This window comes from Simochromis diagramma, unplaced genomic scaffold (assembly GCF_900408965.1).
Source record: "Simochromis diagramma unplaced genomic scaffold, fSimDia1.1 OVJJ01000343.1, whole genome shotgun sequence".
Taxonomy (NCBI): Eukaryota; Metazoa; Chordata; class Actinopteri; order Cichliformes; family Cichlidae; genus Simochromis; species Simochromis diagramma.
Genome location: NW_024386831.1, coordinates 8539114 through 8558551, shown reverse-complemented (window position 1 = coordinate 8558551; position 19438 = coordinate 8539114). Strand labels below are relative to the sequence as shown.

At 46.3% G+C, this 19438-nt stretch overlaps 1 protein-coding gene across 16 annotated transcripts in view; it reads left to right on the top strand.

Annotated features, from left to right (window-relative positions):
• The first annotated feature begins 640 nt into the window (after positions 1-640).
• stxbp5l (syntaxin binding protein 5-like) overlaps positions 641-19438 on the top strand; it is a 126674-nt gene continuing 107876 nt past the window's right edge. For 7 of the 16 annotated variants that reach the window (XM_040027802.1, XM_040027800.1, XM_040027798.1 and 4 more), the window contains exons 1-2: positions 642-1633; positions 16477-16574. In XM_040027802.1, coding sequence (XP_039883736.1) covers positions 1466-1633; positions 16477-16574 — 266 coding nt within the window. In that variant the 5' untranslated portion in view covers positions 642-1465. Of the gene's footprint in view, positions 1634-16476; positions 16575-19438 lie in introns of all 16 variants that reach the window. The other 9 variants (XM_040027793.1, XM_040027791.1, XM_040027792.1 and 6 more) reach the window with 2 other exon arrangements.

Below are 19438 nucleotides of genomic sequence, written 5' to 3'. Positions count from 1 at the left end.
ATTTGGATTTTATTTACATATTATGTAATTTTATTATATAGTTCCAATGTACAGCACTTTGTGTCAGCTGTGGTTGTTTTAAAATGCTTTATAAATAAAGGTGATGATGATTTTCATAAAACTAAATATTTTAACACATGTATGCGCATATGTAATGTAGTGTACACATTAATGTGGTGGAAACAAACCGGTCGGTGGTTTAATAACTGTGCAGCATCCTTTAGAACATCAAGCACGTTACAGGAGACAAAATCCATTTCTATAAAGGACATAAACCAGCATGAACACACAGGGAAAGATGAAAATAAAGAATAATAAATGTTCCACCTCAGCTCTCCAACATTTTTAAGCAGCAGCTTTAAAAACCTCACTGACATCCAGCAGCTGTGACCTGAATGTTGAGGTAATTTACACCTTAAAGGTTAAAATAAATCTTGATTTTTAAACATTAATAGTTCAAACTTGCTCCTGTTGAGACCTGCACCGGAGTGACTGACGGTTTAACCGGATCTGAGGCTGCCCTGCTGGGATTAGTGAACTGCTCCTTTATCGCTCTGCTCTTCGCTGCTTCAGAGCCGGGCAACCAATCACTGACGAGAAGGCGGGGAGAGAGAGGGGAGAGAGAGAGCGGTGGGTGGGGGCGGGGCTGCTGGTGGTGGTGGTGTTTCAGCACCGCGGACAGCTCCTGCCTCTGGTCTCTGGGCTGCAGGGAGAAACAGCTGGACGAGACTACACACCGCTTCACTTCGATCCACAGACCGCCCCGAGCCCGCCCCACGCGATCCACGCGAGAACAGGCTGTCCGTGTTTCTCTTCCTTCTCCTCCGTGCTGACTGCTGTGTTCTGTGGCCTCGCTGAGGACTCCAGCCTCGGTTAACTGCAGCGCCTCTGCGCCTTCCGTCCGCTGGCTCCTCTTCCTGTTGTTGGCGGCCACGGTGTTGTGGGGTTTTCGGGGAGGGCGGGGCGGAGGAGCAAAGTTCACTTCTTCTTTGCTCTGATTATTTTTGGTGTCGTGCACCTGCGTGTGACATGTGCGTGTGCACGCCGCCGCTCGCTGCCCGGGTTTGTCTGCAGGCTCGGGAGCGCATGTTCCTCCGGGATGCAGAAGTTGTGTAGTTCCTCTCGCGCTCTGCTGTGAGACAGGTGAGCTGCATCTGCAACGTTGGCTGGGATCCCCGCAGCAGAGTGCCACGGACTCGCTCGTTTCACGTGGACAAACGTCAGAGAGCACGATGAGGAGCCTCTGTGACTTTTTAAATTGCACCTAAGAGAGAGAGAGAGACGGGGGTGGGGGTCCCTGTTAGTGCCCCGGCACTGCTGCAGGAACACAGCTTTGTTTCTTTAGCTGCTTAAACCGCTGGGATCGCGCGTGACAGTGGACACTCGGACAGCGCAGAGAGCACCGCTGTGCCGCTCACCTCTTTACCCCTAACCTGAAAACAGAGCCCGACACGCGGGGAACGAAATGAAGAAGTTCCGGAAGGTGCTGGACGGCCTGACCACCTCCTCCCCGGGAGCCACTGTGGGCTCTCCGTCGTGCGGCAGCGCGGCCGGGACTCCCACGGCGGCTCCAACTCCGAAGGAGATCGACGTCCAGGAGACGCTGGTGTCGGAAAACTTCCAGCTGTGTAAGGTGGGTTGATGGAGGCGCTTATTTAGGCTACACCCGAGTGAACACGTGACCTGCGAGGTGCTACAGGCGGGCAGGTGCAGGCGGCTCTGGGCTTTGGGGTGCGGGTGAAAGTTGAATCTGCTGCTGGCTGTCAGAGGTTCAGCACCGCGGACAGCTCCTGCTCTCAGCGGCCTCCGAGTCTATCCGAGAACCGTTCGTGTGTTTGTGTGTTTGTGTGTGCGCGTGCTTGTTCTCGTGTGTGCAGCACTGTGTCGGGCCGCAGTAAGTTGTGCACATGTGCAGCAGGGAGCTGAGAGAAAGTGGGTGAGCAGCAGCGTCCACGCTGCGTGGAGTGGGAGCGATGACATAACCGGTGAGCCTCGCTCTCATAAAGGAGTTCGAGCCAGAGGAAGGAGGCTGCAGTGCTGCTCAGTGAGGAGGGGGAGAATGAGGGAGGGGTGCTGAATGGGGGTATTTATAGCTTCCTCTGCCGCCCGTCGCAGCTCTGGTCCTGGATCCATTCTGCTGATGCAGTGAGGACTCTCGGGTTTACAGGGACGGCTCTGAATGGCTGTGAATAATTCATTGAGAATCTGAGAGAAAAGGCTTGTTTAGAGGAGTGTGTTATTATTAGGCAGAGTAACACTGCTGTGTGTGTGTTGGGCAGGTGGGGGGGGGCTCGATTCAGGTTGGAAGGATGCGGCAGAGCAGCCTATAGCAGGCAGCAGAAAATGCTGGAAAAGAGCAGCAGGATGGCCGGGCCCGTGCAGGAAGCTGCTCCTCCCCTGTGAGCGGCTGTGATGCTTCTATTGACTGAACTTCTCAGGAGGAAGCACTGAATGTACAAACATGCCTTCAAGCACACGTTTGTCCTGAGTTTGTGTCAGAGGAGGTTGCATGTCATGGTTAGTGTGTCAGGTAGTTGTCGTGCTGCAGACAGGGCTCGGGTGTGATTAATTACAACATGCACCGATGACAGAGCTTTATGTTGTATGAAGGCTGGACTTTGATGGGTGGAAGAATGAGTTTTCAAAGCCTGTCATCCTGCGCCAGATGTGCACATTAGGAGTGGGAGAACCATGAATGACTGTTAGCAAACCTGTGTACGCTGAACACAGCAGAAGCTGCTTGTTCGCTTTAGCTTCAGCATCAAATTCACAGATTCTGAGGGATAAACAAGGAAAAGAAACACGTTTCATCTGTCATATTATCACTTCCTGAATTCAATAACTCGTCCTCATCAGGGCAAACAAATCGTCTTCTCCTGGCAGGAACCAAATTTGTTTTTGATTAGTTAATGAACGTCACTGGGGGTCGACCACCAGCTGAGAGCTGATGGTGGTCCTGATGAGGTTACACCCACCAATGTTTCAGAGACGCTGCTGCTGTGAGACTCAGATCACTTCACTGCAAATGCAGTAATTTCACTCAGCAATAAAACTGGTAACACACACATGTTCATTATCACTTATTGAACTGTAGACATCAGAGAGAGACAGCTGACAGGAAAAGCCTGGTACTGGGTCCATGTCTGTGGGTCTGCTGGAGTCTGCTGAACTCCATTCTTCCAGTAAATATTCCCTCTTCTGGTGATTTTATATTCATCCTGCTGATCTTCCAGAAGTTTTCGGTTTGGCTAAAAAACCTGCAAATCCCAGAGAAGAGCATTCATATCATTTCATGCTTATGGGGCTTCCTACCAGGACAGAGATGTTCCATGAAAGGGTGACGGTGAAGACTCACAACACCTCACAGCCACAGTAGCAAGGTGCCGTCCAAACCATAGCAGGGCCACCTGTAGTGTGGAGCAAGGTTTGTGTTTTCCTTTTATTCGTCACCCGTCAATCTATGACAGTTACCTAAATTTTCATTCATTACTCTAAATGCTGTAGATAGGATCAACATTCTCTGACGTAATTCTGTGGGCTGCGTGTGGGAGTGTTTGGCTAACTTCTCAAAGTTAGTCATGACTTCTGTCCTCGCTCTGCAGTGTGGGAAGAAGCAACAGTGCAGATTTTATTAGACAGCGTTTTGGTGTGTTTGTAGTTTGTACAGGAATGCACTCCAGACCAATTAGAGCGCTGCTGAAACAAGTCTTCAGTGAAATCTTACTCAGACTGAAGGAGAAAACGAGGAAAACGCGAGGCGCAGGTGGCTCTGAGGCTCGTCGAGTCCACAGATTGATTTTGGTTAAGAGCAAAATGAGTTCATTTTGTGTTCGAGGAGGAACGAGGAGACAGAGAGCGCGAGAGGGCAAGGCTCTGGGCAGATTCACAGGCTGAGCAACACCATAATAATGCATTCAGATATACATCATATCATTTAAAAACGTTTCCCACCTCACAACTGAAATCTCTTTACATTTCATTTGTATTGAGAATGCCGGGGTCGTGCTTAAAGCAGTTTTTTTCTCAGAGCACGCTGACAGAAGTCTGCTTGGACTCGACCAACATGGTCTACAAACTGGCTGTGAGATTTGTCAGAGCACAGAGAGCTCCGTTATTATGATAGGTACATAACGGCTTTCTTTCAAACTCATAATTAGAAGTTGCTGCACACAGCAAGAAGAAACCGAAACAACAGAATAGAAATATCAGCAACCCAAACACGGACCGGACAAAACGTTAAAATGGTCTTTTAGTACTTAACTAAATGCACAGGAGCAACACACGGCCTAAAAGAAGCTTTAAAAGTGGTTCATAAAGAGCAGGAAGTCAATGACAGGCTGACAGCGAGAGGTCATGAAGGAACGAGCCGATCGTCTGACAGCTGGGCTGCAAATAAGCAAACGATCGCTCGGAGCGAGGCTTTACCTACGTGTAAAAACCCTCGTCTGGAGTTCGGAGGACCGAGATGCTGCTGGTTAAAAACAGCGCTCAGCTCCAGCAGCTGATCCCCGCACTGCCTCGTGTGCACGTCACCAGCTGCTGGTGGGGAAATGAAGCAGTTTGCTGGACATGTTCCACAACAGAGCAGCATCGTTTCAGCACCGTGCACACTGTATGGAATCACTGTGGCACGCCAGGTGCATCCCTTCATGCCTCATCTCACCTGTGTAATCCAGCACTCATCATCTCAGTCTGTTTCCAGGAATGTGGCCGTAATTTCACTCGTCCTGAAAAGTCTCAGGAGGTTAAAGAGGTGCAGCACATTTGGAAAGAGATGGAGCGTAAAGCTTGTACTGTAATTGCCCTTTTGAAGACTCTCGAGGAAGCCAGGCCCTGAAAGGACAATTCAGCTTTGTCTACAGGTAAAATTAGCTGTAAAGAGAGGAAGCAAAACAACATAATTGGAGCTGATAATTTTATTATGTTTGTGTCTGTTCACGAGTGGCCAAAAATTCGTTAAAACTGTGCCGTAAACACAGCACAGCCCACACTTAGTTTATTAAAAAATGCAGTAGACAGCTTGTATTTTTCAAAAATAGAAGCTTTTCACGGTGGAAAATCACTAACATGCAAATTTTTATTGCCAGCGTCTGTTTTAAAAGCTGTCATTTGCATTCTGTGAAGGCTTTACCTAAAGTCACTTCATTTGCATCGCACGTGCTGCTTCTGTTTTACCCCATCACCTCTCCAAACTGCAGCACCGACTCTTGAATTTTAATCACTGAGAAGTGGTGGGTTTATAGTCATCAAGTCCAAGTTTCTGCCACGGAGAGCATGAGTCTAATCCTTTTAGTTCGATTTCTGAAGACTGTGATACGTGTGGGCTAATGCTAAAACAGAAAAACTCTGAGAGTCGAGCGCATGCTCGAATGTATTTGTGTGGATGCAGAGTTGGTCCTAGGCTGGACCGCGAACACGCGGCAGCATTTATGATGCAACATGTGCAAAATGAGCTGCTTCAGAACAGCCGTGTAGAGTGGTAGAAACATCTGCAGGAAAACCACCATAACTAACACACATTTATAATCGATCACATTTAGGAAGCAGCATGAAATAAAATTCACTCAAATGTTTTCATTTTTCCTTCCAGACTGAAGATATAATCACACAGGAAAACACAGCTCAAGTATTTTGTACCTTTGTTGGTCTTGGTTGGTTAATGGCTTCGTTTTTAATGTGCAGCCTGCTAGCAGGTGCACTGCCAGGACATCGTGACCCCATGTCATCTTCTTTAATCTGAACAGGGAACGTACGACAGGCTGTGCAATTTTATTTCAAATTTCCAAATGAGATAAAAACAGCCACAAAGGCTCCATTTCTCCTCCTGTGCAGTGGAGGGCCGGGTCCGAGGGTTTGCAGCTGAGCTCCATCAGCAGCTTGGTTTGAATATTGTCCAGATGTTCACGTCCCGCAGGGTCTGAAAGTGTCCTCTGACTTCTGCAGTTGTACCCGTGGCCGATCAAAATCTTTCTATTACCCTGTGAAATATCTCAACGTGCACTTGATGGGCTGTCTGTTCATACTTCATGGTTAACGGGATGAGTCATGCTGGCTCTTGTGTCGCTGCGAGGCTGAAATATAAAATGTCAAGAGAAAAATGAATCGTAGTGTTTCCTTCACTCTGTCAGCACCGTCATCAATCCTTTCAGAAGTCGTGGACCGTGACCTTCCCATGACCCCAGCCTCTGTATTTACAGATAACGATGGTATGCTAACGTGCAGGATTTAGTTTGCTGGCAGTGGGACTTTCCAGCTTCAGCTTCAGTGAGTTTTGTGCCAAAACTTGTCTTTGTCTCATTCGCACAGCTGGATGTTTCTACCTGCTAATTAAAGACGGGCCATTTTTACAGGGAAGTGTGTTTCAGAGCCTCGGCTTCACTCATCTGAACCTCAGTTGGAGAGTAAATGCTAAAATCCCAACAAACCATTAGCAAAATGGTTTTGATGTAAATCCTCGGGGAACCAGGGTCAGTACGAGTATTTCACAGAAGAAAAGCTTCAGAGGTCAGGCGTTTCCAGCGCTCCGTCTCCTTTCTTAGACAACATAATATGTGGGCTTGTAAAGATGACATCACTTCACTCCCTCACCAGCGACCCTGCGAGCTCTCCATGGGTGTGATGACTCAGTGGGTTGGCTTCCAGCTAGTCTCACATTACCATGTGTCGGCTGCCTGTCAGAAGCCACAGTGTGGGATCAATTAGGGAGGAGTTGATGTCAGGCAGAGAAGACCAGATAGGTGGAGGAGATGTTCTGTAAACTGTACACACATGTAAAGAAGCACAGTGTGTGTGTGTGTGTGTGTGTGTGTGTGTGTGTGTGTGTGTGTGTGTGTGTGTGTGTGTGTGCGCACTCGGGCTCAGTTAATGAGTTTATTTATCCTGAATTACATGAAAGCAATTATTAGTCTTATGAAGGAGAATCAGGTTAGAGGATTAGCTGTCGGTGAAGTGTGCCGAAGCTCGAAGCTGTGGATCTGTCTGTGTTTGAGAGAGGAAAAGAGGACCGGCCTCCTCTTGGCTCTGTGTGGGCTTTCCACGCCCGCTCGGCGACAGCAGCCTGCCTCACCTCACGCTGTGCAAATATAATCCAGTGAGCTGTTCAAACAGCCTTTGTTTCACTCAGTTTCCATCTTTCCTGCTTCTGTCTGAGTGACCTGTGCTTCTTACTGCGAGCATTAGCTTTTCATATAGACAAATCTTTACCGTTAAAGCATTACAATCGCCCTCGATTTTCAGGCCCCGCCCTTTCCTGGACGGCCCCATCCACCATATGTTCTTATCAGTTTTGTCATATTATAACTGCTCATGTTTACGAGGCCACGTTGTGTAAGGGGAAGAATCACTGCTGACTCACAGCATCAGTCTCGTCGTTCATAAAGGCTCTTCAGAATCTGCGATCTGTCTAATGAGCAACAGCAGAGCCGCCTGCTGCTCTTCCTCCTCCTGAAACTTCTGTCCATCCTGTGGCTGCCTGCAGACAAACATCAGCAGTGCACATTTATTGGCCTCTCTATACACACTACTGTTTGATTCTCCACACAATGAAATCACTGCAACGCTTTAAAACCAACACCAGGTTCCTTCCTCGCCTCTCTGAGTGGGCAGTACATCCCTCTGCTCTTAAGAGCTACGCTCTCAAGCACCGTGCGGTCCTCATCTAACTGGTGTTTAGAAGTATGTGACTGAAGAAGCCAGAGTTTAAATCATCATTATTAGTGCTCCTCCACAAAGAAATCCATAATTTGGTGCATCTGGCGAGACAGACATCATAATCAAAAGCTGCAGAGATGGATGCAGTTTTAACGTGTGAAGGAGCATCATGTCACATTATCAGTCATGAAATATGATTATTTTGTCCACTTCTACATTTCCCATGAAGCCCGAGGCCCCGTGCCGACGCCATGGCTGATTCATTAACTGCTGGGATTAAAATGTTAAACCCTGTGCATGGTACAGCCACACATACTGCACGCTGACCCCCACAACATGAAGCTGCAGTCGACAATCGCAACCATGCGAACGCGCGTGAGCAGATAGCATTACTTTACACACGCGCGGAATAAATCACAGATTTGAGCTGTCAGCCACTTTCATCTGAACTGATATGAGCTTAAGTCGAAGGGGTCAGTGCTAAACGCTGCCAGATATCAGAGAGCCGTAAGCTGCTGTCAGCACACTGCTTGCTTGTAAGGAAGTAAATACTTGCATGAAGCTCTACAGTCATCAGACAGACATCCCAGCTGTCGTCGGGGTCAAAGGCCCGGACAGGTCACCACACTGACACTCTCAGAAGGACGACGATCACACCCACAGATGATTTAGAATCACCTAACGCATGTGTTCGTACCAAGAGAGGAGCCCCCCCCCCCCACACACACACACACTAAGAAGGTTAAAATGATAGAAACCCTTCTGTCACAGCAGCAACTGCATCAATAATAGAACAAACACAGAGAGGAAATAAGAAGAAGACACAGGAAGACATCCAGAGCACGAAGCATCAGGACAAACCTCTGAGAGTAAACAGTTCATGAAAAGATTTAAAACACCAGCCCGACCCTCACAGGGAGGCTGACGTTACATAATGCAGGAGCCAAGTTAGGAAAGCAAAGATGGTTCCACGTGGATCTGTGTGGGTATGTGCACATAATCACATGCCCCCACACAAATGATTCAGATTAGAAATATATAAATACACACAGACAAAGGCAAACATATAAGCACCCCCCTCCCCCCCCTCGCACACTGACGCCTGCTCTTCACCGTCAGCAGGTCCTTCATTCATTTTCATATTCCTGAGCTCTCACTCAGCATCCTCGCCCTGCGCACCGAGCTCTGCGCGTGCAGACAGTGGATAGAGGAAGTGCTTATTAGATCAGCTTCGCTCTAAGTGACGAATGAAAGTCCCCTCATTGTTTGGCTTTTCAGCATGATGCAGAATCACACTCTGAAATCCTTCAATCACTTTGTTCATGGAAAACAGAGCCTGCAGGAGACGCTGGATATGAAAAGCTGGTCATGCCACAGTTTTCTGTTTTTGGTGCAAAGCAGTGATTCTCGTGCTGGATCCTGTCAGTGAGCTGACGTCCTCAGCTGGCACATTTGGAGGTAGTGGTCATCGCTGCTGTGAAACGGATCTGTTTCTCACTCTTTATGTGCCATTACGTCATGTCTGCTCGATGCTTTTCACAGCAAACAGAAGGAATGTGCTCAGGTGCAGAATCGGATCTGGCTTCAGAAGCTCTGAAAGCTGCTATGACCTGATATCTGTTCAGTGATGTGGAACCAAAGAGATGCAGCTGCGTTAAGATACATTTCTCTATTTTTAGAATATTACTGTATATTCGATATTCAGTGCAACTATTTTTAATTCAAAGACTAAAAATAAGAATTCATATCTCAGAGTTGAGGAAGCACTGATGTGTCGATCACAGGCAGGACTCTCTCTGGGTTCAGGTGTGTTTTGTAACGACTGTTTTTTTCATGCTTGTTTCCCACATACAGAGCCCCCCCCCGCCCCGAGCTCAGCTCTGCCTTTATTTTCAGCCGACAGGATCAAAGGAATTTCAGAGCACGCTGGAAATATCTCGCTGGTGGGGAAGCCCACGTGGATCCGTGTTTGTTTGATGGTCTCTCTGACGCTGTAAAGTAAATTGGTGCGGAAGACTGTGACACGTTCCTCTGCACTGCTGTCTGTCATGGTGACATTAGCCGGAGGGGACAGGTGCTACAACACCTGGGTGATGCACATGAACTAATTGTATGTACAAGGGCAGCACACGGGACGAGCAGTATGTGCAAGGAGTTCGTAACCTTTGCAGTCAGACGCGCTTCTAACTGTGCTTCCAGCAGCTGCTAATTTCACATCCTTTCCTGTTGGTTTGTTTAATGAGGTGTTTATTAAAAGCTCCGAAATCTCTGGCTTGATTATAAAGCAGATATGCTTCAACCAGGCCAGTTATGTAATTCAGGATTGATTCGGCCTTATGGATTTGCATACAGTGTTGCCACGGGAGCGCTGAAATACTCCAATTTGAATTTTAAATCACAGCTGAGTGTGGGCTTCATTGATCTCGAGTCATTTCCTGTGACGTGCAGGCCTTCAGTTCAGTTCTTTTTCATAATAACAGCTGCTGCGCTCCATTTTAAATCAATATAAACATCTGCATAAAACACGGCTTCTTACTAAAAGCTTCAAAACTTTTGATCTTGAAGTTTCAAGCAAAGTCAAACTAATTTGGGCAGAAACATCGATAAAAGATTCTGGGCACGGACGAGGCCATTCACTGTTAATGCCAGTTTTTTAATTACAGAGCAGCGTTTGGTTTTTAAGATCAAGGTTTCAGCGTGTAGCAACAGCATCTTTGTTGTGTTTACCAAACAAAACCAGCCAAGATATAATAACCTGTAATTATGAAATCTTTCTCAGGCACAACAGGACTCGTGTGTCCCGATTACTGCGGCCACATGACACGTTTGCCTGCTCGTATATTCAGTTCTAACATGGTTGCAGTCGGTCCGTTGACCTGTGAAAAACAAGAAGCTAGTCTATCATGTCATAAAATTAAAGAAAAAAATCCCTCAAAGAATCAAATATTAAAACAGTTTCTCTGCAGTGGATGAGACGACTGAATCTCACCACACTTTCACGTAACAGGAACGAAAGAGTAAAGTTTACCTCGGCTTCATTCATTATTCTAACCTATAAGATCAGTTTGACAACCTGAACCACGAGAATCATGTGATTCGAAGACAACGCTGCTTCATTAAAGTGTGGCGCTGCCATCCTTCACGCTTTCTGTCACTTCTGCAGCCGGTCCGTCCCGTTATCTCGTCTCCAGAAACACTTCAGCTGTGTTCAGTGTGCGTTTGCAGCATTTTTCTGTTTTCTGTTTGCGCTGTGTTTGACCTCTCAGGGCCACCGTAGATTACGCCTTTGAGTTGTTTGGCTATCTCAGAAAGTGCCCCACAAGAGAGAAAAAGACATTTTTTAATAAAAAAAGGTACTTTTAAGTTTTTTCATCGCAAAAATAGACCAGAGACTAGATCAGCCATGAACTAAGCTAGCTTACAAACGAGTTTGAGGCCAGTTAGCACAGAGTTTAACAGAAAACTGAGACTCCGCCCATTTTTTGTTTACTAAAAATGGGAGGAGTCTAACATACCTATGTGACTCCAGCCAATAGATATTTAAGCAAACTAATGTAATCAGAGTAATTTACTAAGCTAACACTGAACGTTTCAATGATTAAATTAAAACTGAAAATTTTGGACAGTGAATAAAATCTTTATTCAACCTCAGATGTGACAACAGAAACACAGAGACGTGACCTCCTGTGTGCACGGTGCTTCTCTTATCACTTCTCTTTCTTCTGCCTTCCTCTGCTGTCTGCTCACATACTACTCTCTCTATGTATTATTCACCACTTGTCAGAGCGCTCGCCTCAAACTGCACATCACAAGTGGCCTCTCCATCACTTCCTCCATTTACTCGTGAGCCGTGTGCAAAGCTCCCCATGCAATTTCCTTGTGTCAATAAATGTATCCAAGCACCATCACAATCAGGGTGTAGCGTCTGGTTAATGCATGACTCATTAGTCGGGTCCTCGGTGATGCTGCCGTGCTGCTTAATGAAGGGATGAAGCAGTGAGTTTTTAAAGTTAGAGAAACGGTGGGGCAGCGCTCCACATGGCGCCCTGTGACGCTGATGTGTCTAAAGCAGAGTGGCAGATATGAGCACATGCACAGTTTCTGTGCTGGTTGTTAGGAACTGCTCGGGTTTGTTGATTCTGCTATTTTTATGTCCTAACTCCATTTTCCGGAGGTCATTTGTCAGACGACGCGTGAACAAAATAGTCGTACATTCGGCTGTGAAATCTGAATTTATGTACCTTATACCCCGAGTCTCCAAAAATAATAGCTTTGTTCAGGGACTGAAAACATTTTGCTGCTGTTGGTGTCTCAGCACACACGATCCCCGCGAGCGCTGCGGTCAGTGCTGCGCAGGCCACACACAGCGTGTCCATGTTAATCACACCACTTGTTTACTTTTCACTCAGCTGCTTGTGACATTTATGATAATTAGCTTGAGCTGATTTAATGCAATATTGAGCTGATGATGGTTATCATTAGAGGTGTCAATAACAAGGTCGGTGCTGGCTTAAACTGAGAAGCTAGCTAGCTTTTGTACCTTAGTGGTTGCTAATGACTGAGAAGCAGAGGAGAGCTGACGTGTTACTCTTATTTATCTCGTGCACACTGAGCTCCACAAAATTAGCAGCGTAGCGCCTTTATGTTGTAGTCACATGTAGATCGGAAACATCCCGTGCTGCTTCTCTGTGTTGATATTTGGAGACATAGCTGCTCAATGCACAATTGGCTGGCAGTGTTGGGTGCTGCTTGCTATTTATAGAAACAGGGGTCTAGACCAGCTCTGCAGCTGAACGCTGTGTGGAGAAAGAGGCTCGTGGGTGGCATGAGGTGGTATTAGTCTCGGGGGTGGGGGGTGTATGCGTGCAGAGGGTGATGCGATTGAACATCACGCTAGCGTGCATAAAGGTTGTGTTTGTGTGGACATCAGAGAGAGCGGAGCGGGGAGGAGGGTGGATGGAGACAGGAGTTGATGTAATGTAGCCTCTGGCAGCCATAACACAGATGTACTGCAGGTGGTCCTCAGATACTCGCTGCTCGCTGCGTGCACACATGCATGTGTTCGCCTACATCCACAGCATGAGCATGCTTGTAATAATTAGGGTTTGTTTACTCTCTCTTCTTAATTTAACTGGTGTGTGTTTGACTCACAGACTGCAGACGTAAATAGGTGTGTGCTGCACTTCACTGTAGGATTACCTAATGCAGCTGTGGCCTTCAGAGTTTTGAACTAAGGGTTTTCCTGGAGTCAGATACTCGGGTTAGTGGGCGGGGCCTCAGTGGATCGGGGTAGTTCCTGAGCTTCGAGCTGATGCTTGATTGGACTGGGATCTGGGGACTTTGGAGGCTGTGTCGTTGCCTCGGGCTTTTTGTCGTGCTTCTCGAGCTGTTACTGAGGATTTTTCTGTGGAGTGGCATGGCGCATTGTCCCGCTGGAGGAAGCTTTCATGGGGGAAGTTCTTAGTGTGCAACAGTGCTGTGTCAAAGCAAACGGGACACGAATGATCCGAGGCTTCCCAGCAGAATTGTACCGTAACAGGACTGCCACTGGAGAGGCACCATGACCATAGCTGAGATTTTAAGCATTGAAACAGCACTGACAGGATCGTCTACAGCTCTGTCAAAGACTCATTTACTGTCTGACAGCAAATGCAAATACATACCCTGTTCTTATTTTTGATAAATGGAGTGTCAGAGGAGGGTGAACATATGTCAGAGTGTCGTATTGTTCTGAAGGCGTCACTCGTAGAACGACTGGCTGGCTAAGGCTTGGTGTTAAACTTGACCTTACAGGGAGGTAAAAGAAAATCATTTAACCTCGACGTCAAAAGGATAAACTATTCATGCAATAAAAAGCTTTAACAAACATCTCTGACTAATTAAGGGCATGGGACAGCTGAGCTGGAGCTCCTGATGTTAGCAGCCTGTGCAGAGAATTACAATCCCCAAGCCGTTGTTTTTCAAAGTAGCTTAAGTCATTGAACATGCGTGTGAGAGTGCTGCTGCTGGAGTTTATGGTGCATATCCAAGTGTCACGGCTCAGTGCCTTCAGAAGCATCAGCAGCCCTGTTATTTCAGAGTTACGCACACACTCAGCAGTACATGTGGTAGCTGTTATTAAAGAGGGACTTAAATAATGGAAAAATGTATTTAGTGGGAACGTTTGTATAGAAATGAGCACAGGCTCAGGTACCTGTGAGAGCTTTCATGTCAACAGTTATCGGGTTTTAAGTGATGACATATGAGCCCTGCTTCTGGGCTCAAACTACTGTGTTTATTAAGGCTGTTGTGTTTTTAACATGTTTTGTATCTTGTTCTATTTAATCTGAACAACAACAACAACAACAAAAAAAACAGTCAGTGATCCCTGTCGGCCTCTCTCGGTTTTTACCACCACTGTTCATTTTAAAGCTCAGATTTTAACCCTTACGATGTAACTCCAGCCCATGCAGCAGTATATGAATGACTAACCTCGTATTGTGGATGGATTATCTCAGTTGTTCTCCTGACTGAAGTTTGGTCCGTTTACAGCATCCTGCCATGCGATTGCATTTGTCTCTAACCATCAGGAACCCTCACGTTAACTTATTGTGTGGAAAAAAGTTAGCGTTCATCCTCCAGCTTCACTGTGTTTATGCTATGCTAACATAGCTGTGTCGCTAGTGGTCACGTAGCACATCATTAAATAGCAGCTAGCCCAACTTCAGTAACCCTACAAACATCACTGCTGTTTAGTTTTCTGTCTTCATTTATGTTGGAAGTGACAGCAGAGCTGTACGTTTGAATTTTTTCACAAATCTCTCGGTCAGAACATGCTATATCATGTTTAGCTAACTAGCGAGCTAACTTCTTGCTAACTTCTAACTCTGTTAAACTTAATAAATCCTGTTTTCATGGATGACTGGATGTTAAAGTTAATTGTTACACCTGGTAAAGCAGCAATGCTGATCGTTTTATTAAAGATGAAAGAATTTAGATAGTTTTTAACTCTCAGTGATGACGCAGTGTTCGTTTGACTTTGGGACCTGAAGCGGAGTTTGGGCCCAGGCACGGCTAATGACGTCAGACTTAAAGACGGGTTAGGGATAGACCATGAAGCATGAAGTAATGAAAACTCATTATATTAATCATCATCCCCAGTGAGTGTTTCTGCACTGCATAAAACAGGTGGCAGAATTATTAGAAATACAAAGGTCGTCAGCTGCTGCGTGCTGCGATCTGAACGCTAAACTGTGGAACTGTTCTTTATTTTTTAAACGTCATTCGGAGCAAATGAAATGAAACTGCTGATTCACAAAACGTCTGTTTAGATCAAAAGCTTATTGTTTATTGTTTCTTACTCGCAGGCTGGACGCGGCGTGGAACCCGACCCTGTTTGTGTGACGGATAGCGACCTTAGGATACGTCTCACTTTTGATTAGCGTGCTACACACACACAAACACACACAAACACACACTCCCTCTCTGGTTGGTGAGCGTTGGTTCTCATCACGCTCTGCTGAGTCTGGCAACAATGGCTGCCAAAACCCACACTGTGGATTTAGAACTGGAAGTGTATCATTCAGCAAGTTTCCTTCAGAGTTTTGCAAATGAAATGTATTTTGTAACAGCCACACATTCTCTGACAAACAATGCATCCTGTGTTTTTGCGTGTGTTAATTCCACAGTGTGCGCTGAGAGGCTTTCACTGTGACTCACTTTGAGGCATTTAGAGGTAAACACTTTACAGGCTGCAGCTTGGTCTGTGTGTGTTGCACCGGTTTGTCTGAACTGGAGGAAATCAGCCCAACAACTTTCTCATTCAAAGCTAAAAATAAGAAACTATTTTATATTCTGTATCATCCTGTAATATTACTTTCTAATACTGCAGTTTTCCCATAAACATGTTTTCAGTCAGCTCTGGTGATGTCCACAGCTTTGCATCCCCCCACAGCAGATTACTGTAAGTGAGCCACTGCTGGGAAATTTAACATGACTTACAGCAGACAGCTGCAGAGCATGCACTGCATCTCAGAGTGGGAGAGACAGCCATGTTTTGCCAAGTCAGGCTTTTGTATTTGACTGTGAGTCAAGTTCAATTTCCTTCAGTTCATAATCCATTTACAGCATGAATAAGAGGTCCTGCATCCTCGCTCATTACTTACTGTAAAGCCTCTGTGTTTCATCAGCATGTGAGTGTTAAACATAGATAGACAGACAGCAGTACTTTTGCACTTTTACACTCACCTGTTGTCTAAAACTGTATATTTTCTGTTTTTCTGAAGCGTCTCTGTAAACCTCAGAGATGGCTGTGTGGGAAAATCCCAGCAGATCAACACTCTGTAATAGTCTGCTGGCAGCACCATGTTCAAAGTCACTTAAATCCCATTTGGTCCTCACTCTGATGCTCAGTTCGAGCCGCGTCTGCACGCAGCCCTGCGTATTCTTCACTGCTGCCCTCACCGTCGGTCATTTTAAAGCTTAACCTCAGTCACAGAAAACAGAAGCACTGCAGTCACAAGTGTTTGTGTGTTATTACTGGGTTCAGTTAATGAACAGCACAGCAGCAGGCACACAAATGATTGTCATCATTCACAAAACGTGTTCACATAAAATATGTGCTCACGTTAAAATGTGGTAAAAATGAAAACGATTGAGTCCTTTTGATGTCATTAGTCATGTTTAAGAGTTCAGTGTTGTAGAGTGTGACCTCATTCAAGGTGAGACTAAACGTGTTGAAGCTGAAACGACACCTCTGCAGCTGAAGTCACGCTGAAACGAAGCATTTCCTGCTTCCTGTTTGACATCACTGTTATAAATCAAGATGATCTGTGTGTTTCTTTGCAGACGGTGCGTCATGGTTTCCCTTACCAGCCCACCGCTTTGGCCTTTGACCCCGTGCAGAAGATCCTGGCCATCGGTTCGAGATCTGGTGGAGTACGAATGTATCCTTTACTTCCTGTTCACTCGCCCCGCCCACACACACAGCAATGACCTCTGATCACACACAAAACACAGACTTAATGTATTTACTGTAAATACTTTACTGCTGCCACAGAAGCAGGCGGCTCCCACTGTGTTATGTCTCTCCTCCTGTACAAACCGAGCAGGGGCCTCCGCAGCTCCGACCTTTGACCTCCTCCTCTGGTTCTGTTTCCTCTTTCTATCCTGTCATTTCGTGTCACTCACTTGTCTGGTTGCAGACTCACCCTGCAACAGCCCGTCTCCTGGGTCACAGGGATGGTGGAGGACGAGTAACTGCAGCACAGGTACGATGTTACACCCTCGTTAACACCGAGCGTCCTCCTCCAGCAGAGGCACCAAACACGGACGCTGCAGCAGCCACGCAGACATCCCGCCGGGGTGACGTGTGAGCGGGCCGAGTGGTTTCTGTGCTGAAAGAAAGCGTAAAAGCTCCAGAGTGTCAGAGGTGGACGTGACGCTGTGTGAATATGTGTCTATTTGACAAAGCTAACGGCTGAACCAAATACTTCATCTCTGCTCTGAATCCGTTCTTCCAGCCGATCAATATCCCAGCATTTTCCTTTTTAATATGTTCTTCATTCCATAATTATTTCTTTGTATTAGATTTGATTTAAATATTAAATCGTTACCGTCCTGCAATCATAAAAATAGATTTATCCAATCAGATTTTTTAAAACTTTACCTCTAGGAAGAGAAAATGCAGCAGCTGGCTCAGTAATTGCTACAGACTTCACATTCAGGAGGAACAGAGCTCTGTGTGTGCTTGTTATGGATGGACGACAGATTACATCCAGGACCTGAACCCAGGTTCTTCTAGCACACGTCGTGCTACCTTCACAAATACATTTTAAATTAAGTATGAAAAATGATCTTGTGAAATCCAAGAAAACACCACCAGATATTTCTGTGGATTTCAGCCTTGGCGCAGGTGTGCAGTCTCCTTCAGCGCTTACTCATAAAGTGATGGGCGGATTAATCAATTACGGTTTGATTTATCCCCTAAAATCGTATCCTCGGGCCCCGCTGAAGCCCGGAGCTGCTTGTTTGCAGAGCTTCTCTCAGGTGACTGCAGTGCCTTCACCTCTGGGCTTTCTCTAAGCATGCAGATACCTGTGCTCTCAGACACCTGAGGGGTCCATGTCTCTGGTTTTTGGTTTGTTGCAGATTGGGGCGTGCTGTAGCTTTGATTTAATCTGCTTGTCATCTTTGATCAAACTAAGCTGAGAAGCTTTAAACCTGGTTCAGGTGAGATCAGGTTTAGATGAGTTAGCCGTTAGTCCCCACTGCTGTGTCCTACACCTGACAGTAGAGCTCGGCTGGGCTTGCAGCTGCATGGAAGCCCTTGAGTGACTTAGCATTTGTATTGACATGCTGCACACACCTCCCTCGGCTCCCGAGTGGCCCGTCACAGACTCTCTGGCTCTCTCTCGGTCTCACTCCTCGATTTTGCCCTTTCTCAATCTGCCTCGCCTGCTGTCGTCTTCTGTCTCGTGGACCTTCCCCCGTTTCTGCTTTTATTTATTCACTTTACCCTTCGTCTGTCCTTCACAGCCTGTCTCAGTGTCCGTCCTCTTCCTCCCGAGGCTTTGAACATTCACCTGTCGTCTTCTGTAACGCTCTCCTTTTGTTTCTCCTCTAGTTTCAAACACGTTTCCTCTCATTTAGCTGTTTTACTACGGCTGGTTGAAATGTATGTAGAAATGTATGCTCGGTTAAAGCGATCAAAGTTAATGTTCACATGACTGCAGGACTGTGGGTTTGTGGGCCGTCTGTGGGAAGTCGGTTTCCCAGCGTGTGGTCTGCCTCTGTACATCCTGAACAGTGATCAATACGTCGGAGTCCCAGTGGAATCTGTTTGCTTTGTTTTCATCCTGAATCTTTGTTTTTTATACCTAAGTGGGCGGCTACATGCATATTTACTTAAGTACTTGTTTCAGTTGAAGTCTTGGAGCTGCTCTTCATCACCAACCTAACAAACAGTTAATGTGATCTTATTTTATTACAGCAGCTCTGTTTCTTTATGCTGGTTTACCTGATCCCCAGGCTTCAGTGTTTGGGGCGAGTGTGCTTCCGTACACTCAGAGCAGATTTGGGAAGCTGGCTCAAAGCGGCGCTGTGGATTCGGTGGGTTGAGGAGTTGCTGCGATAGCTGAGATGACTTTCAGCGGCTTAAAAATAGCAGGAATAGAAGTTGTGAGAGAAGCATGAAGGTAGAGACGGATAGAGGTGGCACACTGTGGAGAACAAAGGCAACTTCAGTTACATTATTAAGGATGGTGATAAAAGTACACAAGAAGAGATATTTAAGTCGCAGCTCTCTGCTGACATTTACATCTTTACCAGCTACAAACAAAGATGATCCTCACAGCTGCTCTGTGCTGGAGCTCACTGTGACTACGTTTTATAACCAGACTGAAGCAAAAATCTGCTCCAAACGTTGATTCTTTGATAAACAGAATCAGCAGGAGGAACACGGAGAAAGTCCCAGTGTGTCAAATCAAGCAGCTTATTAACACAGACGCTACAGCTCAGGTCAAAACACAGACCGGACCGTTTTAAGCTAACGCTATGTTGTCTGGGGTTTAGCTTTGAGCCTGACTTCATCAGCTCGAGGTGTTTGGACCTGCTCTCTGTGGGCGGAAGAACGCCGTCTGCAATAACACCACCACTCATTCACCTATAAGTATGTCAAAGATGGCTCCGCCCCTCCCTGAGCCCGGCTATGCTGGAGGTTTCTTCCTGTTGAAAGGGAGTTTTTCCTTCCCACTGTCACCAAGTGCTTGCTCACAGAGGGTCGTTTGATTGTTGGCCTTTCTCTGTATTG